Consider the following 24,437-nt stretch of genomic DNA (forward strand, 5'->3'; position numbering starts at 1 on the left):
ATATATATTACACTTTATTATATATTTTATTACACTTTACGAAGGAACAGAAGAGTTTAATTTGTCGGCGTTTTCATATTATCCTCTACTTCTTGAGGTAAATTTTGCATGAATAATAATATTATTATATATTTTATTATTATTATGTAATACAGATAAAGGTAAAATTATTAAATACTTAAAATTGTTGATCCTATAAAAATAGAGTTTTCTCACGTCGAATTCTTTGTATTTTTAAGCATCCAATTAAAAGCTTTAAGCTATGTTTAATTTGATATTGAATTGTGGCCTGAATCGGAAAAAACAGCTGCTCTGAATGCTTATAACAGCTGACGCAATCATTGATTCACCATGGAAACAGAGGCTAGTGTGTATAAAAGATTCCATTTTAGCCATTGCCACCAGTACTGATTTATTAGCCAAGCACTAAGCATTCATTCGTTTGTGATGCGTCGCATTTGGGTCCTGTCTTACTTATTCCTTATATCCTTGGCATTGGTAAAGACCACTCCAAAGGAACTTCACTCAGAATCGATTTTTGAAGATGAGGTCGCACTAAGGTCCAAGTCAAATAAAGCTGATGCTCTGCTGACAAAAACTACAACACAAGCGTCAGCATCGAATCTGTTCTTTAAAGTCATTACAACAACCCGACCACCTGTGGCAACCAGGCGCATTGTAGCCAAGTCAAAGGGTAAGGATCCAGAAGGAACTGACCTCCACCGCAAGCACCGCACACATCACAAAAATGAGTCAAAAAACAAAAAAAAGAGCTCAACTAATCGTGCCGAAGCGAATCGAAAAAAGGATCATAGTCCCCATAATCCCCAGAAAAAACCTGAAAAGACGGGCAGTGACATTCCCTAAGTCAAATCTTTGAAAGATGTACATACATAAGTGATTTCTCTGCTGTATAATACCTAGTACTTATCTCTGACAATATAAATGTTATGATGTAATGTTATATTGACAACATATATACAAATGTAATAAATTATACTAACTAAAAACAATATACACTACTCTATTAATTTAGCTCAGGAAATGCAAAGCAGGGGCGAAAATTGCACCACCTAACGATTGTCAATATCAATGTCTGTGTTGATATTATTTATTTTTATAATATTATAATATTTTTAATAAATGATTGTCCGCCATTTCTTAGTAGATTTTCCATCTATAAGTGCATATTAGCTCCTGGCCTATTTTATGCTATCCAAGTGTACGGAATTCCTGCCAAAACCCACCTAAAAAAAATTACGAATACTACAGTCAAAAACCTTGCGTAAAATCCGGTGCTCCGTGGTATCCATAAGGAACTCACAAAAATAGGAGATAAATTCCAGGAGGTGACCAAAAAATACCAAGAGACTGGATTTACACCCCAACAAACCAGCAAGGCGAATGGGCAACACCCACCTCAAGATCTGCCATAACGGGTTTTGACTTAACATGTATGAAGAAAGTTCCCATTGATGTTATTAGTGCTGTCTATAGCCCCACAGCCCCACAGCCCCACAGCCCCAGCAAACCCTTTACTTAACTTTGTGTCAATATGGAAAATTTTACATTAGTTTTTTCCAGCCACCACAAAAAGTTAAAACAATATAATGCGCAGTCGAGATAGTTTTTGGGGATTTACAAACAAACGAATACAAAATTTTAGTTTCTTCTGCAGATCGTTGTCAATTCTGGGTATATTTGTAATTCTTTGGGAAATACACTTAATTATTACAATAAATACGTAATAAGAAATTCATACAAATAATAAAATTAACCGTTTTCAGAGACTGATTACCATTAGCGTAGAAAAATTTCTTCTTAAACTTTTTTAAAATTGCTTTTGGAATTAGAAAAGCCATTGCGTATACATTTGCCTGCCTAATGATCCCATAATCATGCAAATTCTTCGAAACTCAAATAAGGTTTAGCCTAGAAAAAGGAATACTTATTTTAGCCTTTCTTAGGGTTATTCAAGCTAAAATTTAAGAAATGGCGAGGGTGGCTCTTTTTTATGGTAGTACGGTAGCGTATGGTTGACAGACCCTATGAAAAAAGAACAATAAAAATGCTTAAGTGTGACACTACAATTTTCGGGTCATATTATCACATTGACATTACTAATGAAACAAACTTGGAGTAAAATGTATGTTACTGATGTTCATTCACCAACTTATTTCATCGACAAAAACTTTCTTACCTCCTAATGTATGGTAAACCCAAATCACAAAAAGAGAATAAGTAACCTCCCTAACCACTGGACGCTTCGGAGGCAGGTGCAACTAACTTCCGAGCGAGGGTCACTAGGTAGGACACCTGCTCATTTCTCCAAAACAGGAACATCCCCATGCCTTGCTAATGATGAAGCAAGGCCGTTTTGCCGCCTATCTTGAATGCCAAAGAACAGCTGACGCTCCTTGAGCCATTGGAATCCCTCTATATTCACAGTGTCTTCCCGCGGCACGGCGATACAGCTCTTTTGGCCGCTGGCCAGCTGCTGATGTGGTCGTGTTCGAACAGTTCCAAAAATAAACAGCCATCTAATAGAAAAATCGCCACATATTTCAATGTGTTGTCCAAAACTACATATATGTAAGAGTTTTGGACTGTCGTACCAAGGCATAAATTAAAAACAGGAAAGGAAGCTGGTCACGATAATCCGACGCACGTATACCCTTGCAGTATTTATATGGCTATTAAAAAACACTGACATATGCGTGTGTACTAATAATACTTAATGCTCAATACAAAGAAACAAAGATTTATTTTCTTGTATTTTCATTTAATTGTCCGACTGTTCTTATCATAATAAAGCAGAATATATATTTTGTAAAAATCGTTATCCAAAGCTCAACCCAAAATATATATATACATGTATATATGTATATATTATATATATATATATATATATATTATATATATTATATTATATATATATTATATATATATATATATTATATTATATATATATATATATAAATATGTTTTTCGCGCAACTAGTGGGTAGATTTTAAAAGAAACTCTAAAAACTTTTGTTACTTTTGTCAAGCTACTTTGCATATTTCCTCTGCTTTTCTTGCTCATGAAATACAAAAATGCATTATCAAAAAGGGTGAATTAAATCTCAAATTGGGTAAAGTGGCTATTTTTTACTTGATAACTTTTAAACGTACCATTGTACGGAAATTTACACAGTTTAAAATTAAAAGGAAAATCCTCAGTGTAGTCAAGCAACTAATAAACCTAAAAGAGAGACAAGTTTGCGTAAATGAGAAAGGACGGGCATGGCTATATTGACTCAATGGTTGAACTGATCAAGAATATATATTCTGTGTTTGCTTGCAAATGTCTCATTGAATATGAAGTCATATTTTAAAAACAGATATGCATACATACTACGCTCTTTATAGTGCACCACAATTACGGAAACCATAGCTTTAATCAAATTTCGTAATTTCGTAAATCAAAACAAAAACAAATTTTTAATTATTGTTAAATATAACAAAAGTTTCTTGATTGGACTCATATTAGCCATGGTCTAAGCTTCAAAAAAATTGCACTCTAAATAAAGTTTTTATACCCGTTACTCGTAAAGTAAAGCCGAGCACACTTTTTTCTCTTTTATTCCCAAATATCTATCGATATCCCAGAAAAATGATGAAATGTCGCCTTTGCATTCACCCTATCTGAGTAACGGGTATCTGATAGTCGGAAAACTCGACTATAGCATTCTCTCTTGTTTTTTTTTTTAATTCGCGTGTCCCTTGTTTATTGAGAAAGATGTATGCACTTGTGACCTCTTGTATTTGCAGTAATTTTCTATGCTCATCCTTCAACAGTTATTGAAAAGTTTTACCTCAGCGATCTTCTATAAAAACATACGAACTGCTATAGAAAATGCTTTTAGTCTCACCCACCTCACGCAATTCACATAGTAATATTAACTACGTATATACAGTACACAGTCGTGGGAATTGGCAACTTCATAATTAGCGTCGAATTCACAGCCGTGAAGACGTCTGTCAAAACCGGCTAGCATGCGGCTGACGCATTTGTCCCAAACACTTGTTTAAAACACCAGCAGCTGCAAGGAAGCCGACGCCAATTTAGGGGTTGTTTCCCTTCCTCGTAGGCAGTCGGTTCTCTTAGCCATGTGTCTCTTTTGGCGTTGGTTGACTTGCCGCCTTCAAGTTTGTTTCAGTTTCAATTTGACCGTCGAGTGCAGAGAACGTCGGTGCGCCGCTCTTGCCATTGCCATCGGCCGGCCAGCTAAAAAAACGACCTGAAGCCATAATAACGCGTGTGAATGAGAGGCCAACGAAATATCCAAAGCATAAGTGAACAGTGTGTGAGCCAGTGAGCGCTTTAAATAGAAATCGCGAAATAGTCAACTCGATGGAAGTCGCCGTCTAGAAAAATAGCAGAATAGCCATAATAACCACTTGTGAGCCGAAGTGACACAATGTAAAGAGCAAACGAAAATATATAAATAAATTAATTAATAAATTCAATTGGATTAACTCAAACATCGCAGGGGAAGGAGTATCAAAGGCCCTGATCCTAAATAAAACGGTATAAGCGTGACCTAAATATTCATAATCATACATACCATATTACAAACTACTAGGTTATGTGCTTGCAACAAGTAAAAGCGGAATAACAAAATTAAATTACTTGTCGGAGAATTAAAATTGGATGGAAATCACTTTTAAATGAGCAAGCGCTCAAATATTAGTTGGAAAAAGTATAAAATCTTGTTATACCTATATGTGTATTTTATTTATATATAAGAGTGGATATACAGGCGAACTTTTGTGCACACATATAGCAATTTTCGTACATTTAGTGTACGCGAACATATACATACATATGCACATGTGTGTACATACATATATACAGCAGTGCCGGCTGAACAGAGTCGGGCTAAACGAAATTATATCACTGCCCGAATCCGTTTTTAGAAACAGTTTGCAATGAATTTTCGTTGCTTTATATTGTCGATGTATAAATGCACATATATCTTTACATATATATTAAACAACATACATATATATGTACATATGGAAGAAAACAGCTAATATAAAAGCGCACACATGGCGTTTAAGTAAAAGAGACTAGAACTATATTTTTAAAACTGGGCTAATAAGGTCAGCCATGTTTTTAAGCCTTAACAAGCTCATTGAATTCCTACTTATTAGCAAGCCGAGCAACGATGTTTATACTTTGAAGCCTATTAGATTAAAATGTAACAATTACTTAATTTTTAAGGGATAAGTTTATGGTGTCAATAAATTACACTTTACAGTAAACAACAAACGAAAACTACTGACTTTAAAAATCCATGAAAAACCAAATTCTTTTTATCCGATAATTAGAATTATGTTATTCTGCACTGTTAATAAACCGCCAAATTTAAATTACGAATGAACAGAGGGAAATGTTTATTTCGATTCACCTAAAATTGCTGATCAAGAATACATATGCATGCTTTATACGATCGCTAATACTTTCTGTATTCAATACAAACTTTTGGTCAACAACGAAAATACGCGCTTTTAAGACGGCCTATTTACCAAAACATACTACCACGATTATACCATTGGTTAAAGTCAGATTCTCCCCTTAAATGGCTTCATTACTACGTTTGCTAAGCCCGTTAATCGTAGAGTAAAAGATTCTACTAGATTCGTTGAGATGCAAGTAACAGGCAGCAGGACGCCTTTTCGAGCCTTCAAAGGATATATATTCTTGATCAGTATCACTAACCTAATTGACCCATCCAAGTCAGAATCTCCGTATGCAAGTTGGGACCATAAGAACTAAAAGATTGATATTAAGCATGCAGATTGAGAGACTGCTAAATTGTTTGTTTGGGAGGCTTGTGGTGCTATATATACGACGCAGCGCAAGTGTGCGTCTAATTGTTACCACTCCCACTCTAACGCCTACAAACCACACAAAACTGTCACGCCCACGCTTTTGAACAATTTTTATTTATTTTATTTCATTATTTTTTTCGCATTCTCTACCAATATTCCCGAAAGTATTAAAATTTCTCCTTCAAACTGCGAGTTGAGTTACGGGTGTGATAGTTGGGAATTTTGTCTTTGCCAAATTTTATCTATATTCCACATATCCTGTTCCACCCATAATTATAGCGATCCGACCCTTTTCGATTTATATACTATCTGCCAAAGAAAAAAAAGTTTATGGATAGCGATACAATTTAGCAAATATACGTGACCAAAGCTTTGTGGCTTATCAATAGCAAGACAAATATTTGGACGTGGCAGTGGTGGGCGTTAGAGTGGGTGTAGGCTTCAATGGAATTGTCATACCTAATCTAAAATTTCTGGCTTTTATAGTTCCTGAAAGATGGACGCATAGACGAACAGTTTCGGAATCACTCGGCTAATGGACCTTGATCTAGAATATTTGTACTAAATATAAGCCGAAACTTTTCCGTTTGCCTGTTATACATACTTTTCAACCTCTTCTAGGGTAGTGTATAGGAACGCCATAGTCGAGTCTCTCGACTATTAGATGCCTTTCCTCCGCTAAAGAGAATGCGAAATAGATCAATATATTCTAGTTGGAAAACAACTCTTCCCTAGACTTCTAAAGTAAGAGGTTATTCGGACAATTTGAGTACATGATGATTTAAAAATGTTTAAAAGTCTACCATGTCTCTATCGCGATTTGTAATTTGTAGAGTTACATGCAAAAGATGAATAATTATCAAGAGTATGAGAGTTGCAATCCTCTCAGTAAATCTTGCGCTTGTAATTTTCACTTAAATCTGTACGCTTAGTCTAAACTTTATAGTTCATATAAAGTTCCCAAAATCTCTAAGTTCATATGGACACACAGATAGATCGGGATAATATTTATCGTATCTTTTTACTTACTATTTATATATCTATCTAACAGTCGTGATACTCCACTATATCGTTATTTTTTAAATTCTTATATAAGCGAATGTAACCTACCAAAAACTACTACTAACACTATTCCTTCTTCCTTTTTTTCAGAATTTAAAAACACCGTAGTAATTTTTCAAGAGCAGTAAAATTTGAAAACAATGAAATATATAAAGAATTTATGACTGACAACGGTCTTGAATTAAAGTGGAAGTGATATTGGTGCACTAAAGCAGCACTCGGAAAACATCAACGAGGCAACGTACCAAATTAGAGTTTTAAAAATTCTTAAAGGAAAATTTGGCGGTAAAGTGACTCAACATTTAACGATATGGGAAATATGGCGCTGAGACGATCAGCACAGGGTGTTGCCAAGTCGAATAGCGTCGCAGTGAGAAGTCCAATATCCCTATCGCTGGTACTGCTGCTTTGCTTAGCGCTAGTCGATAGCTCCAGTGCACAAGTTGGTAAGTCTTTAAGATTATTAATTCCGAAACACAAATCCTAAGATCGTAGTTAAAGAGAGCTAAAGTGGATTTTACTCATAGTTTATTCCGATAGCGGGATATATCTACCATTAAAGGTGATTGCTTTAAGCGAGTAGTGAGTGGTTTTGGAATATTAACCCAAATTGACAAGTCAATGAATCCACATCGTTTCTCAAAACGCCAAATCAAAATTATAATAAAAAAATGTCAAACCATTTTCAAAAGTGACAGTTTTGGGCGGTTTGTGGGAGTGACAAAATCAACAGCATGCCTAATCTCATCGTTCTAAACTTTTTTATAGATCCTGAGATCTTCACGTACAGACAATTGGACGGACGTACATGGCCAGACCGATCTGACAGTTAAATACTTTTCAATGAATATATTATATCCATTTACTTAACGACTTACGGGTATAAAAACTGGCAACAGGATTTCTTTCAACTTTCCAACAATTTTCTATTTATAAAATGTTCTACTTTATTCTTTTATTCTCAAGAAAAAGTTGTCGTTCAATTTTCAGATATCAGATATAAATATGAATGATATATTGGTCCGGTCCGGTGTGTTCGCTTACATATTTTGTTTGGAAAAAACGGGTAGACAGGACATTGCCAGATCGAGTCGGCTGTTGATAATGATCAAGCATATATATACTTTTAATAACCCTTTACTTACCCCTAACCTACTTTGATTTGACAAATCGAAAGAAGTTTATAAAAAATGATAAAAGTGATAGAAAAATAATAAGATATATATTATTTATATGAGTGGGCGTGGCCACATGGGTTAAATAACTTGCTCTGCGATAATGAACCTGTATGCTTAATCTTTCTAGCTTTCGTAGTTTCTGAGATCTCTACGTTCATACGGACGGATTGACAAACGTACAGACGGACATGGTCATTGACATGGCTATTGATCTTGATCAAGAATATATATAATATATATAGTCGGAAACGCTTCTGTCTGTCACATGCTTTTCAACGAATCTAGTATACCCATTTACTCTACGAGTAACGGGTATAATAATACCTCCTCCAACACCATGTACGTTTATATGTACATTACATTATTTCCAGTTTCTCTTCGCTGCTTTCATTCGCATTCATGGGAAGCGCATCTGCGGAATGCTTACAACATTTGAATACAACATTTTCCCACATTTGAGAAGACGTTCACTCTAGAACACCATGGTTGGTTGCATGAGAAAAGGAATTTTTCGAAAGTAGCAATTTAACTATGGGAAGTATTTTTCCACGCGATATGCAATCGTTTAGGGACCTCAAAAAAGAGCGAAAAAAGAAATCTTGACGCGATTTTTTAATCGGAAAAAACGGATCGAATGTTTTTACTACAACGAAGACTAGCAAACTTGAGAATAATGAAGAAAATATGACTAACTCATACATAACTCTTATGAGTAACGATTGGTGAAATGATGCGCTTAAAAGACACTGATTAAATTAATATTTTGGGGCACTGTTCATAAAAGAACATGTTTTGTTCATTTGTCACTTTTGTCGTGGCAGTTTCAAATAAATTATGATGAAAACATTTTCTAATAGAGCTATGTGTAGCACCCAATCCTAATATAATCCTGTTATATTCTATCTTATTGGATGGAGTCATGTCAGTCTGTCCCAGTAAACGTCGATGAATAAAATAAAACAAGAAAGCAAGCTAGAGTAAACAAAAACTTACATATGCACCTTTGCAGATACATATAACACTTAATAAAAATATATGGGAATTATTTGTTACTGTTACTATGACATATCATATAATCATATACATAGTCATCCGATTTTAATTGAAACCTAAAACTAAAACGTAATCAAAATCAACTTGCTATTATTTCTGTTCTATTATTTTCAACAATATTTATATTGTTGCTATTTCAGATATGACATTCGTTTGATTTTGATCAAATTAAGTTAAATAAAAAGGATTTAAAATTAAAGTCGAAGTTCTCGAATATCAGATACCCTTTACTCAGCTAGTGGAAGGGCGAACGAGAATTTACATCATTTGTCTGGTATATCTATCAAATTGGGGAAGGAAATGATAATAAAATTACAAAATTGTTCAAAAGTGCGCGCGTATAAGTTTTCGGCCCTCTTGTAGGTGATAAAATGGACGTGAACAAAGTGTTTTTGGTACCGATAAAAGGTGGCAAGAAAAACAAAATACGAAGACGGTGTGTGTCAGTTTTTGGAGGTTTGTTTTCGTTATAGTGGGCGTGGCAACATTTGGAAATAAGCTTGCGCTGCATCTGTCTCCGGAATCTGCACCTTTAATCTCAACCTATAGCTTTATTAGTTCATTAGGTCGCGGCGTTCATACTTAGTATGTACATAAGGACATACGGACATGGAATAGAAGAATATAGTCATCGAAAAGTAGAAGGGTGCTTCAGCACATTAGTTTCGATAGCTCAGTGGTCAACTTTGTTTATGATATCAGGCAATCAAAGGATTCGTTGAGAATCGCGATGTAGTGACAACCGGTGAGAAAAAAACGTATTAAACATAAAAATCGCATATTGGACACACTCACACAGAAATGTGACTACGGTTGTAGGTGTGGTCACTTGCACACCCTAAATATGGTCGTTCCTTCCCTGCTCTTCCAACGACGCCCTTATACATTTCACCGGAACTGCATCGACCCGAGTGCAACTAATAGAAATCCATTTAAAATGAATTATCAGTGTACTTAGTAATCTTTTTTTTCGGTGTTCCCTATGGCATATGCAAATTTAAATTTATCTGGTCCAATTCGGATGCGCTATCAGGCGCGTAGGCGCGATAAAAGCTGCAACTGAGGGTTGCTTATCTGCTTCGGTTGGAACAAAAACAGGGAGTAGAGATAGATTCTGATTAGTAGCGGATCTTTGTTTCGACTCTGTCGGTTCAAATCTTCATATGCAAGGCGGTTCTTTTGCATTTTTTAATACTCTAAGCCAAAGTATAAAGTATCTGCTTCTATCCGCTTCTAGGCAAACTCGAAAAATTCGATTCTAGAGACAAAGACGCAGCGCAAGTTTGTTGACCCAAGTTGCCACGCCCACTCTAACGCCCAAAAACCGCACAAAACTGCCATGCCCACCCTTTCGAAAAATGTGTTGATATTTTTTCACAGTTCTATTAGTCTTGTAAATTTTTATCGATTTGCAAACAATGCTTTTTTTTTGTGAAATTTTGCGTTCGCATTGTCACTATCTGAGTAAAGGGTATGTGAAAGTCGGAGAACTCGATTTTAGCATACTTTCATGTTTTCCCGGCTTATCTAAGTGTAACGCCGATGCCCGTCTATGTGTCTTTCCCAATTCTGCACTATGCAGGTGCTTGCTGGTTCCACCTCGCTGCCAATATTAATATAATTGTTGGTGGTAGTTGTGTTCTTGGCCAAGCGTGGCCTGTGCCAACTCTGGAATGCCGCCAAGAGGTTGGATGTCCGAACAGTTTCCGGCGTGAAATTCTCTTTGATGGTGCTTAAAAGGACCTATTGAAATAAAAGGACCAGCCTATGAAATCCCACAACCTGGCGCGATATTCAAAACCACTAACTTTCCGCGACTCTTCCTGTAGCCAGGGTACCGCCCTATAAACCTTCGGTGAACGCCTCCAAGCCGGGATTCCGCCATTCTGGTCAAGAGAGACGCGAACTGCCACTCAATCCGATCTCTCTCCCCAGACAGCCATCAATTTTTCCGGAGCACAATCCGCCCGCAGCATGTTGCTGCCAACATGTTGCTGAAACATAGGTTCCGTGTTGCTAGCAACTAACTTCCAGATACATTTGCTGGTACTAGCGCCCTAACAAATCTCCCCCACCAAAATCTGCGTGGGGAACGCGACAGAACCAGCACTGATACCGCGATTAGCCAGCTATTGCCGTATGTGCTTGGCGTGGTATTTGCCTAGGAATTTGCCCTGCATGTCTTCTAATTCGTAGTGGGCACCACCCAAGGGTTTCCTTAAGCGAGCCATCAGAAATCTGGGACCAAACTTGGCGTTGTAGCCTTCTGCAAAGTTACTTAGCTTGAAATATCTGCGAAATACTTCTTTGCCTTCAACAAAGTTTGCCATTGTAGTATGAAGATTATATTGTTGCTCGTCATGCAAGATTCACGAGAGGTCAAGTACTTCTTGATATCCGGTTCATGTCCTGGGCAGAAATAATATTCACGAATCCGCTAGATCGTTTTATGAATTCCTCTACGAGCGGAAAGAGGGTCATCATGTCCTTTTCTCAGAATCTCCGCAACTAACTCTTTGGGTACCCACTACTTCCTCTGGTATTTATCATGAACCGTGTCACCCACTGAATGCTCGGCTCTCCTAAAAGCCCTGCCATCATATACTTTAACTTCGAGCAACCGACCCTTACAATCAATTTTGTAATGTTTCATCGTGTTTTACTTATTAAACACAAACGAGATACTTAATCGGATTTCTGGAATTTCAGATACTCACTACTCACCTAGCGCGACTGCAAGCGAGAAATTTAAAGTTTTGTGGCAAATCAATATAAAATTGCAAGAAAATTGATAAAAAGAGGTCGACAGTTTTGTGAGCGTTAAAGAGGGCGTCAAAATTTTTGTGGTGTACCAATAGAAATTGTCAAGACAAAATCTAAATCTATTTTAAAAGGGTGGTGGGAACACCTTTGTGCGGTTTGTGGACGGGGCAAAAACCTTTCTTGCCAAATCTAAGCAAGACTAATACAGAAATGAAGAAATCAATCATTTTTTAAAAATGTGGGTGTGCTATTTGTTGGTTTGGCCACAATTCAAATACTTGGCCGGTTTGTGGGCGTGTCAATTCCTGAAACAAAGATCAGCTGCATCGACATCTCTAGAATCTGAATGCAGTGATGCTGATCAAAAACATTAGGCTTCGGAACCGCATCCTTCCTACATAGTATTATAAATATTTTCGTATCGCTTTGCGATAAGCGCAGCTATTTCGTATTCCCAACGTCCCCCTTAAAATGTATTGCTATCGCTAAGTTAGGATTGTCAAAACGAAAGTCGACTATATGTATACCAGTATCAATAGCCGAGTCAAACTAGTCATGACCGTCTGCTCGTATGAACGCCTCCATCTCAGGAACTATAAAAGTTATAAAGTTGAGATTAAGCATCATACATCTAGAGACAAAGACGCTGCGCAATATTTTGGACCCATGTTGCCACACCCACTCTTACGCCCTAAAGCCGCCCAAAACTGCCACTTTTTTAAAATTAGTGGATGTTTTTTACATGATTTTATTACTTTTGTAAATTTCAATCAATTTGCTTCTTGCCACGCCCTCACTTTTGAAAATTTTTAGATTTTCTTTGTTTTATTGTTTATCTTGCCAAATATACCGAAAACACTGTGGCCACGCTCTTTGCATTTGTGAAAATTTAAACAGTTTGGAGATGGTTGGAAGATGGGTTATGTGAGCTTATTCAATTCATCTGGGGAGCTAATAATCATGAGCTCGAAGAAGATCTTTTCAAATATTGTTATCTTAAAAATAAACTATATGTAGCTTGTCATATAAATACAAGCCATAAAGCACGTTCCAAACTATATGTGAACAGTCCAATTCTGATATAAGTGGATGTATTATATGAGAAAGACATCTGGACACGTTATTGATGTATTTTAAACAACAAAATTTGTTTTCCTTTTTAAAAATCTCAAGCGAAAACATATCTTAGAGATTCAAATGCATCCTAAACATATATTATGTCCTTCTGATATTGTAAAACCAAATAATACGCTAGAGATGCGAATTATTTTGAAAATTAATTATTTTTCGAACAGTTACTTAAGCCCTATCTATCTTGTATGGTATTTTATGTAAAACAAGCGTTTTTTTTTTTAATGTTTATGTCAAAAATATAATATTGCTGTTGTATTCTTTTTAGATACCACCATAAGTCAGCAAGAAAGTCAATCAGTTGTGCTACCGTGCCCCGTCGATGCAGAAAAGTGCGGAAAACTCCACTCACTAAATTGGTTTAAGGGCGATGATCGCATTGCTGCAATGCTTCTTGGCGATAGTAATGTCACGAGTGTCAATAAAGAGTTCGACGAAAGGTATATAATAAACGTATAAAAGCAACGGTAATTTATGTTAATCTTTTTTAATCCTTTTTCAGGGTTACTGTGGAGCAAAACCCATACAGACTAGTAATTAAGGACTTAAAAATAGCTGATGAAGATATTTATCTATGTGATACTACATTTTTTATACCAGAAGAAACTTGTGATAACTTTAATGGATATCGAATAGAATTGAGAGTCTTAGGTAAATAAACCAATTAAACAATATATGTATTACGTTTGTTATTATTATAACCAAACTGCATGGCAAATGAGCTTTATGGTAATTTTAATTTTTTGTGTACATGTATATATTGAGTTACTTTGCAGTACCGCTTAACGACATTTAATCGAATTAATTCAGCCGAAAGAATCTTCAATGTTGCTTAACCACATGTGTTGCTAAAATAAATAGACATGTCCTACGTATCATCTCGAATAAGATAATCTAGATTAATAATAATAAATAAACATCGGCGCTAATTTAACAGCAAAGCCCCATATTTTCGTACAATGTATTTTCAAAGAGAGAGAGAGAGATCGTTTGAGAGAGTGTTAGTCGGCGAGAGCAGTATGCTCTGCCCGCGGAGAGGACCAATGCACTGTGGAAAATTTGACCTGTTTTCTTGGCATAAATCAATATCTCGTAAACTAAAATTTTAATATTTTAATAAAATTTAATCAATATATTCTCCACTGTCTACATATTTCAACGTTATCAGGATAATCTAAATATTCGTCTGCATTTACACGACAACAATTCAGTAACTTCTAGCGGAAGAAAAAATTCGCGTATGTTTTTAAACGCGCCTGATTAAATTTAGAGCTAAAATAATGGGGTCAGAAGTTTCCAATCCAAAAAACATATCCGTATGGTGGAATTTCGATATAGTGAAGTCTTATGTCTGGAGCCTCTTCTTTTGGAGTGAATCAGAATCTTATAAATGGTTGCTGTCATTGAAATTGATAAATAAAATAATATAATAATAATAAATAATAAATAAATAAATATTCTTGATCAGGATCAATAGTCGAGATTATCTGGCTTTGTCCGTCTGTCCGTCCGTATGAACGTTGAGATCTCATGAACTATAAAAGCTTTAAGGTTGAGATTCAGCATACAGATTCTAGAGACATGGACGAGCGTCTATGCCAATTTGCCACGCCCACTCTAACGCCCACAAGCATCCTAAGACTGCTATGACTACACTTTTGAAAAGTTCGAAACAATTTTGTTTCACTTTATTCCCCAATATCTGTTAACATCCCAGCAAAATAATGTAATTTCGTGTTCTCAATCCCGCAAGCGGAGTAACGGGTATCTAATAGTCGAGGAACTCGACTATAGCATTCTCCCTTGTTTATCATTGTTTCGCTCTGAAACCATGCTTTTATCGACGAGACTCCCAATTTTTTTCACCGATTTGAAAAATTAGTAAAAATTTAAAAATTTATATCCAGCAATGTAGTGGACTTACACCATGTTTCCAAGTAAATTCAAGCTAAAATTGTCTTCCGTCCATGCCTGGTATTTTGTTGAAAACTTATCCCGCTTTCTGTTGGATGTTTTCTATTTATGCAACAAATTGACATGAAACATGCGCGCTTTCTCCCAAAAGCGCTTTATTTATCTTCAAAAATAAATTGGCAAATTGCAATGAGTTTTTCACGAGGCATTGCGGGCGGCACACTTCTAGAGAGGTTGCTACCTAAAAATTGAATTTTAGCGAAAAGTCGATAAAAGTCGCACATGAAGGCTATATGTTTCGAATAGGGAATTGACCGCTATAACAATATGGACTAACACACTACTTCAACAAATGTCAAAAATGTGTTGAAACTCTTTTTAGTAGTGGTAGTAGCTAAATGCACAAATAATTAAGTTGTTTGGGCCTTTTGGTTGAACAGATATGCATTTTAGTGGACACTTTACAGCTGTTTTTTATATTGGAGTGTTAATTCCACATTTCAGTTACTTAACATTAAACTGTGTTTTATTAAAATTCGAAATATTTTGAAAACCACATCATTGCTAAAAAAAAGGTCGGATTCCCCACAGTGCACTGCAAGACAATTTTTTAGAAGTCATAAGCTGTGAAACTGCAAAATAGCTTAATTTTAGTTTTCTTGTTTCTGTCTGTTAACTTACTTTCTAGATGTGAACGAATTCCAAAAAGCTGATGCAATTATCAGAGGATACAAGATATTCACTTTAAACTTATATTTCTCACATTTCCTTTAGCTGCGTAAGGGGTAGCTGATAGTCCTTTTAAAGCATATGTTTAGAGGTAGAAACAGCACCTTTAAGTACTCAGGTGAAATTCTTAGCACCTGAAGACCTCAGTATTATCGATGATTACTTAAAGAAGATATGTCTTGGCACTTTTATTGAGTAAACTTTTATTTTTTTGTGATTTCTGCATAATTAAAAAGTGAATTTCTTTCTTTTCGGCTAGTTGTTGCCACCCTACCTTTACATTTCCATATTTTTAACCATTCTCTTTCTCTTTCTCTCATTAAAAACAAAACATGCGACAAATTTCATAATCATTTAATATATATACACTTCTTTTAACAAACGAAAACTATAAAAAACCCACCGCCGACATGGAAAATAATAATACAAATAACCCTCTACCGCAATATTAAAAAAAACACGTTACCTTGCCCGGCGTTAAAATTGATTAAATACCATTTTATTTTGCAAAATCCCCTTATCCTTAATTCCGCCTAAATATTTTGTATTTATTAATAATTTTGTTAATATATCTGCGTGATAAATATATAGAAAACATTGGTAAAAAAATAATTAAATACTTAAATATATATATTGTGTTTTAGCTATTATAGCTAAAAGGGAAAAGCCCCATTAAAAGTTCGTTAAAATTAAATTATATTTTTGGTTCGTTATTGGAATTTTTGTATGTTTATTGTTTTTAAAAATAAATGTTCTAGTGAAACGAATAATTTTCAATAACAGTTTTCATTCATTTATACTTAAGTTAAAGGGATAGTTTTATTTTATACATGATTTATTTAAAATCACAATTAAACATGTTTATCCATTTAAAATTATACCGTACTCACACACAAACATCACAAAAACGGACCAATTTTAATATGTTGGATAACAACTCACGTGTTCAGTGCCACCCACTGAGGTAGTTATCTTGGATGCAAAAGGAGATCGAATCGAGAACGGCAGTGTAGTGGGCCCCATGCAGGAACGCCAGTCCCTCAAAGCTACGTGCACTGTACGGAACACCCGGCCTCAACCTGAAGTGAGCTGGTTTCGCGGAACAAAGCGTCTAACAACTTGTAAGTATTATATTAATGTATTATATTAATGAAAATCAGTAGAGAAGTTTACAATACAAATATGAATACGATTCCTTTCTGTCCGAATTTACAATTAAAATGGTTGGAAACATAAAAATGGTGTGTGAAAGTTAAATGCTATTTTAAATGGAATTTATATGTTTGGAAAGGTTGAAATTAACAGTAATTGGTATAACTATAGGATCGTTGCTCATCATCTTTGGCGCTTCCATGTTTTAAATTTATCAAAATGAGAACACCATTTATCTTCCAGAGAAACGTTCAAAGACTGAGTCAAATAAATCGATACTAATTAATTATGTTTCACTTTAATAGAATTATTTAATGGTTAATCTTATAAAAAAATCTTCTAGAACAGGATCGCTAGCCTAGGTAATTAAGAAATATTCGTCTGTATGCACATCTGAAGTATGAAAAGTAATGTCTTAGTTCTCAACATAAAAATGTTGTTAGCGATTACACAGGACACACAAACTAACAATTACTGTCGGCTGCCGAAAAAGGCAATCTATTTTACACTTCATCAACATAAAACAATCTTGTTATGCTTCTTTTTGATTTGTTTAGACTCCCCCACTCATGACCTAGTCGATGGTCTTTATACGTCAACACTCGAGTTGGATTGGACATTGTCTCGCGAAGATCTTGCCCAGGATATTGAATGTCGCGTGAAATCTGCCGCAATACCAAATGTTACTGTAACTAAGTTTAGCGTGGATCTACAAGGTACTTTAGAGTTCAACGATTTCTTGGAATACGGAATAAGAATCAAATTTTATTTCTCTTTTATTCAACAGTTCGGCCAACTAGCATTGACATTAATGGGGTAAAACATCACACAGTGCAAGGCAGCAAAGTGGTTTTAACATGTGACGTAAGTTTTGAAAAGTAATAAAAACGTATAAAAGTTATTAGAAAGCCAAAAATTATGGATCAAATGGAACAAAATTGTGTAAAAGAATGCAGAAAAATCGAATGGCGTCAATCACCTTAGTCTAATCAAAATTAAGCCCTTAAGTTATAATACCGATACACTGAAATAAAATTTGTTCAAATGCGGGCGTGAAAGTTTTGTGCTGTTTGCTCATTAGCTCTTATATTTAGGTTCATAAAACTCGATCTTCATACAGACGGACCAACAAAAGGCAAACAAAAAGGTTGTTTTCCATAACATTAGACATATTTTCAATTGTTCTCTATAAAGTTATGAGTAATAAAAGAAAACTCACCGAGATGGAGGTCCTCTATATCTGCTTTGCTTCTAATAAATCTCCCTCGGACTCACGTTAGCCGAGCACTAGTTATTGCAAAGGGTATACAGGATTCGTTGACAAGTATTTAACAGCAAAGTTTCCGACTGTATAAAGTAAATCCCTTCTTAATAAGGATCCCTAGCTGAGTCGATTTGGCCATGTCCGTCTGTTCGTATAAAAGCCTTAATCTCATATACATTCTAACAATTTGCAAACAAACTTGTTGTCACGCCTCTTCTAACGCCCACAAATCACCCTATACGTCCCAATTTCTACCGAAATTCCAGAAAATGTTTCAAAAATGTTAGTAACGGTTATCTAATAACTATAGAACTCGACTATAGCATTCTCACTTGTTTTCTTTTCTTTTTTCTCTATGTTTTACTTCCTATATGTCATTTTAGAAGCTTAAGAAAATCAAAAGTAATATTGTAAATAACGTAAAAAAACTTTTAACTTTTTATAGATTCACGGAGCTCGACCGGCAGTAAATCTTACTTGGTATAATACAACCACCGTAATAAGTTCTGGCGAAAATGAAATAACTGAAGTTCGGACTAAATCGGTAAAAATTAAGTTGTAAAATCGACATAGATAGTTTATTAGCAATGTTTTCTTCATAGCTCGAGAAAAGCGATGGCACCTTTCACACTCAATCCGAACTCATTTTTAATGCCACTCGCTTTGAAAATGATCGCGTTTTTCGCTGCGAAGCGGAAAATATTGTTTTGCAAATTAATCGCGAAAAACCAATTTCATCTGCCCTCACGTTGGAAGTCTTATGTAAGTATGCAACTTTAAAATGTTTAATTAAAGATTAATATACTATTTACAAGATATATGTGTATATATGTATTTATTGAAACTATCACGCCTATACTGGATCCTTGGGTTAATTTTTACATTATATTATATTATATTCTTTTTTTCTACAACAGATCCCCCCGTAGTCAAAGTCAGTCCATCTGCTATAACTGCCAATACAAGTGAAATAGTTCTTCTCAATTGTGAATACTTTGCAAACCCAGCCTCTCTGACTCAAGTTGAATGGTAAGTAAGCTCCGTCTGTATAAACGGAGGGATCACGAATCTAAAAAATCTAGCAGACTGCTAGTAGTCTATCTACTGCTGGTCTTAGGTTAGACCAAAGACACTAGAATAACAAGATGCGTAACGGCCATACAAATTTTTGGCACGCGATTTTTTGGCCGTGGCTCTAGAGGTGGCTCCAGGCTCTCTTGAGTTTTTGTTCGAGAGAGAAAGAGCGGAGAGCGCTACAGCAAACAGCTCTTTTCTACGCATACAGTGATAGCATACAACTGTATGTGTGCACACGTATGCTCATGTATTGTAAATTTGACAAAATATGCCCTTTACCTTAGAAGTTCGTTGACTTTAAATCTATATTATTTTTTATCAATTGGCACCATGCGAAAAATTCTTGTTTTGCATTGCCTCAACGTTATTATTATTTAAATAAAGCTTAGAAATAGTAATAGACGAATCTATGTACATCACAAAATAAATTTCGAAAATGACTTTATATTAGAATACTTGTCATTAGGGTATTCTGCTTGCGGCGTGAGAAAAATTAATAAGGCAATGATTGTTGAGTGCTTGTGTCCGCACTTCGTGCCTGACGATATGACTTTTGCAACGAACTGTTTTCATATTTTTATTTATTTTATTAATTTTTATTTTCTACTACGTATTATTTTTTATGAAATATTATTATGAAATATTATTATTTTTATTATTTATTAATAAAATTATTATTTTAATTATTTATTAATAAAATTATTATTTTTTTATGAAATTAAAAAATAATTATTATTTTTATGAAATATTTATTTCTCAATGTTATGTCTTCTTTTTGGAAAATTTATGTTTCAAATTACAGTAGTTATAATAATTTCCTTTGTATTTGCTTTAATTATTTAGTATACTTATTAAGTCATTTGACTTAATATGATGTATGTAAATGAACCATTTTTATTATTTAAGATGCGCATTATATTCAGCTTATATTACAAATAATTAATTAACATAACATAATATAAATAAAATAAGAATAAAATATAAATATGTAAACGGTAGCTAATTCGAGCGGCGATTTTAACAAACGAATATAAAAAACTTTAAAATTATAATAGTCAGGGAATTATTATTTTATTTCATCATATTGCTACGAAATTGGCCACAACTCCAAATATGTAAATTCGTTTCTTCGATCAGAATTGATTTCGGCCCGAAAATCGTCTTCTAGCACAACACGCACACATATACGTGTTCTCGTCTCTTGTTTTTACTCACACAAGCAAGCGAATTCTATTTTTACATTTCTTACGCTCTCAGCGTGAGCGAGCGAAAAGAGAGCAAATTTGGCCTTCCCCAAAAAAGTGTCTGCATAGTGCCAAACGAATGTATGGCCGTTACGCATCTTGTTATTCTAGTGTCTTTGGTTAGACGCACCTTAAGTTGCATACAACTTTGCTTCATATTTATTTATCAAAGGGCGATAGAAAAGAAGTGGATATGCAAAAACATTTCTTATTTAATGATATTTTTAATAAAATTCAAATGATTATACATATTTAACCTAATTGTGTTTTTCTAACATTTTATTAAAGCTAGTCCAAATAAGGCGAATTTTTCTTGGTCAATAGAATAGACGCACTTTTGGCTTTTTAATTTTAGCTTTTAGCTTTTTAATTTTTATGGGAAGAGTATTTGGATTTTAAATTAAAATATTATTTGGCGTTACTATTTGATTTATTTGCAATAAAAAAAACTTCAGTAATGAGTACGGCCTCCTTTGTTAGTAATAACTTCATAAATCCGGTCCTTCATAAAATGATACAAGGAATCTATTTCGTTCAAGGAAATCTTGCTCCAAGCACGTTTAAAAGCTGCAGTTAACTTTGCTTTCCTCCTTCGTATACTTTCCATGTTAGCCAGCCCCAAGCATTTTCAATTACGTTAAGATCTGGAGAATATGATGGCCAGGTCATGATCAAAGGAATTGGTCCAAAAAGATCTTTGAATTTTGGAAATATAGACTCCCACAATGTTTTGAAGCGATCGTCGTTCATCTTTTGATCGACAAAAACAAGTCAATTGTTCCATACAATGTGATAGCACCCCACACCATTGTTCCCTCTTCTCGGCTATGGTGGCGACTTAAATATAGCTCATCTTTCCGCAGATCGTGATAATAATATTGAAATCCATCACGGCCATCTAAAACGTTTTTCATCAGTAAAGACAACTGAACGTTAATCATTTAGACGAGTGTCAGATTGGACAGTCCACGTCATGTATTCTTCCGCGAATTGAAGTTTTTCTTTGCGTATTGTATTCAAATGGGGTTTTTTCGATTTTTAGACGCTTCTGGTGTTCTGCATTTCTGTTCGTACGCTGAACAGTTGATAAGCTTGCTTTTACTCCGGCCAATTCCTTGATCTTAGCAGAATTCGAAGCAATTCTAACAAGATGGCGTTCTGCTTGTTTTAATCCTCTGGATCCTTCAAATATCTGTCAACAGTTCTGGAGCTGCGATTTATCTGTTTGGCAATGTTGCGATTGGACAACCTTTGCGGGTGTAGGAAGTCTACTTTTCCACGTTCCAATAAGCTCATAACACAGCTTTACCCATTTTTTCTTCAAATGAACCTCGGAAACACTTTATTTGTTTATTTTTTATATTTTTTGAAACCAAAAGTTTACACTTGTCCACGCAATACGAAGAAATTGAAGCTGCTTCTAATTCAATGACCAAACGAAAACACTCGTGATTGCCAAAGAAATTTATAGAATCTTTAAATTTAACGTTATTTTTTCGCAAATCAACCAGCTGTGAGCATTTTTTTATCGAACATGATTCGAACTTTGATAATAAAAATCATTTTGGACAATTAGAACAAGCATGGAAATGAATAATTGAGTTTGTTTAAAAAAAACGAAGGTGCGGAAATCGAAAATATTATTATTATTTTGATTATAAAGTTTTCTAATTCTGTACACAAAAAAAGTGTATATATAATTGCGGCTTATATCATTTAAATTAATCGGAATAAATAAAGTGTTATTAATACTGCAGTGCAATACTGCAATTAAAATTGTTACTATTTAATTATTTAAAAAAATTGTTTTTATTATTTAATATTTCCTCGGTGATAGACTTTTTCACTTATACTATTACAAGACTCTTTCCAAGCCAAGCTTACTTTCTTATTTTATTTAAGATATTTAAAGCATCTTTTTGCTTTATTTTTACATAACATGTACTTTAATCCCAAAAAATATACATATTTGCTCTTTAAACTTCAGGTATCGGAATGATATTTTGGTGAATGTCAATGACACGACTCATTATAAAGGTGGTAATTCGGAGAATGTGGCTCTTGTTATAAAATCTACTGAAAAAGAGGACATTGGAAATTATTCCTGCCAATTGTCAAATAATATTGGCACAGGAACTTCTGATCACAAAATAAATCTTGACGTGCAGTGTAAGATAATCTACGAATGTGCCCAAATGTTGTAGAACTTTTTAATATGCCTAAAATCTTTATTTCAGATGCCCCAAGTGTTGAAATTCTAATGATACCAGAAGGACCGGTTAAGGAAAGCGATGAATCAAATGTGACCCTGTTTTGCAACGTCTTGGATGCAAATCCGTCTGTTCTTACCAAAGTGAGGTGGTACGCCAACTCTACGCTCCTTAAGGAACTTCCAGACTGCGAAGAAACAAGAGTACGTACATATATTGTTTTGTTTTTACCAGTCAAATTGTCTATACTCTAATGCTTACTGGTATGATGACAATACATTTGATTTATAAATAACACTTTAATAGTAACTTTATTTTTTTTATTATTTATACTTTTAGGAGGACCTGTGTCACATAGACCCCAGCAAACTTTTGTTGGAGAGCATTGGTCGTGGCTTCTTCTACAATTATTCCTGTGAGGGATTCAATGCTGCAGGCTGGGGTCCACGAAGCGAAGATAAAGAGCTGTTGGTTGGTTAAGCCGCTTTTAGCAAAGGAATTATAAATTAACGTGTTTCCTTTTAATTTTCGCTTCTTACAGGTACATTACGAGCCAGGTCCTGCGGCGTTATCTCATTTCCCGTTAGTCGCCGTTAAGAAAAAGAGTGTGACATTCTCCTGTTCCGTAGATGATCCCGGATTTCCAGAATCAAATAGGTTTGTAGCGCAAAAGGCCAACCAGAATCACAAAACGAAAAATCCCCAACACGCTCCGCTCATGGATTTTCATACCGTCCAAGCAATGCAACCGCAGGAAGCCGACATTGCTTTTGAAGCAATGCTGCTGCATAAACACCAAAATCCTCTACCGTTCAATGATTCGACTCAAACATCAATGGGAACACCACAAGAAAGCGCATCTCATCCAGCACATCAAATCAAAGAGACTCATGCTTTAATTGATTTACATTTAAACCATTCCCTCTGTACATTGATCACGCTCACCACATACACGCCACAATCGCAAATATTAACTCTTTACACGGGGGTACAACAAAAAAAAGACGCCTCCGCCACATCCTACGCCCTTTATCGAAAAATGGGCAAATTTTCGTTTGTTGCTCAAATTGTTTCGAAACCCAACAGATTTCGTTGGCTACGCGGCGGTCGGGGTCCTCTGCAGGACATTGTGACGAAGGACTGGACGGTGGAGCCAGTGGGTCTGGATAGTCGGACAAATTATTCTTGCTACGCATACAATGAGGGAGGCAAAGGTGTGATGGCCACGGTAAACTTAGAGGTACACGCACCCCCGTTTTTCATCAAGAACTTGCCTCCGTACACGGGAATTTTGCATTCTTCACCAAATGCAACTTTGACTTGTCGCATCGAATGCGTCCCGCGATGCGACATATCTTGGCAAAAGGACGGTGTGCCAATAGAAAGGAACGATACGCGATATTTTATTAAAGAAAAATACATGGATGCCTCCCCCGCAACGGGAGATTTTGAAAGCATGCTATCAGTCTTGGTGAGTATGTTATATATGTAAAACTTTATTCTAGCGCTAAATAAATTCGATATATTTGTATTTTAATCCGTGAAACCTAAGTTTCTCGACTAACATTTCAAATTTCCGTCAAATATAAGCATAAATTTCAAAACGAGAAAAATCAAGAACATTAGCTAGCTATAATAAGCCGATGCCTTTATATCATTACAGTAACTATACATTTCAACAGAAGCCTATGTATATGTCGGATACTTATCCCTTGTTTTATAACACTATTTTTTCTTTTGATTTGTGTAGCGAGTCCCCTTTTTCTTGTTTGCCTTGGCGC

The 24,437-nt window shown here is 35.2% G+C and overlaps 2 protein-coding genes across 11 annotated transcripts in view; both read left to right on the forward strand.

Moving 5' to 3' along the window:
- Positions 1 to 419: 419 nt before the first annotated feature.
- LOC117140584 lies at positions 420 to 1,015 on the forward strand. The gene has a single exon (XM_033303589.1). It carries the CDS (start codon positions 448 to 450, stop codon positions 865 to 867), a length of 420 nt encoding a protein of 139 aa, XP_033159480.1. The 5' UTR covers positions 420 to 447; the 3' UTR covers positions 868 to 1,015.
- A 3,187-nt stretch (positions 1,016 to 4,202) lies between these two features.
- The window catches only part of LOC117139000 (B-cell receptor CD22), a 44,114-nt gene continuing 23,879 nt past the window's right edge, over positions 4,203 to 24,437 (forward strand). For 4 of the 10 annotated variants that reach the window (XM_033301084.1, XM_033301085.1, XM_033301083.1 and 1 more), the window contains exons 1-15: positions 4,204 to 4,572; positions 7,032 to 7,387; positions 13,335 to 13,506; positions 13,569 to 13,717; positions 16,660 to 16,830; positions 17,419 to 17,577; positions 17,649 to 17,725; positions 18,571 to 18,669; positions 18,728 to 18,887; positions 19,043 to 19,154; positions 22,434 to 22,615; positions 22,684 to 22,859; positions 22,996 to 23,127; positions 23,198 to 23,313; positions 23,743 to 24,127. In XM_033301084.1, coding sequence (XP_033156975.1) covers positions 7,252 to 7,387; positions 13,335 to 13,506; positions 13,569 to 13,717; positions 16,660 to 16,830; positions 17,419 to 17,577; positions 17,649 to 17,725; positions 18,571 to 18,669; positions 18,728 to 18,887; positions 19,043 to 19,154; positions 22,434 to 22,615; positions 22,684 to 22,859; positions 22,996 to 23,127; positions 23,198 to 23,313; positions 23,743 to 24,127 — 2,226 coding nt within the window. In that variant the 5' untranslated portion in view covers positions 4,204 to 4,572; positions 7,032 to 7,251. Of the gene's footprint in view, positions 4,573 to 7,031; positions 7,388 to 13,334; positions 13,507 to 13,568; positions 13,718 to 16,659; positions 16,831 to 17,418; positions 17,578 to 17,648; positions 17,726 to 18,570; positions 18,670 to 18,727; positions 18,888 to 19,042; positions 19,155 to 22,433; positions 22,616 to 22,683; positions 22,860 to 22,995; positions 23,128 to 23,197; positions 24,128 to 24,437 lie in introns of all 10 variants that reach the window. The other 6 variants (XR_004459347.1, XM_033301078.1, XM_033301079.1 and 3 more) reach the window with 3 other exon arrangements.

This window comes from Drosophila mauritiana, chromosome 3L, assembly GCF_004382145.1.
Source record: "Drosophila mauritiana strain mau12 chromosome 3L, ASM438214v1, whole genome shotgun sequence".
NCBI classification, from domain to species: domain Eukaryota; kingdom Metazoa; phylum Arthropoda; class Insecta; order Diptera; family Drosophilidae; genus Drosophila; species Drosophila mauritiana.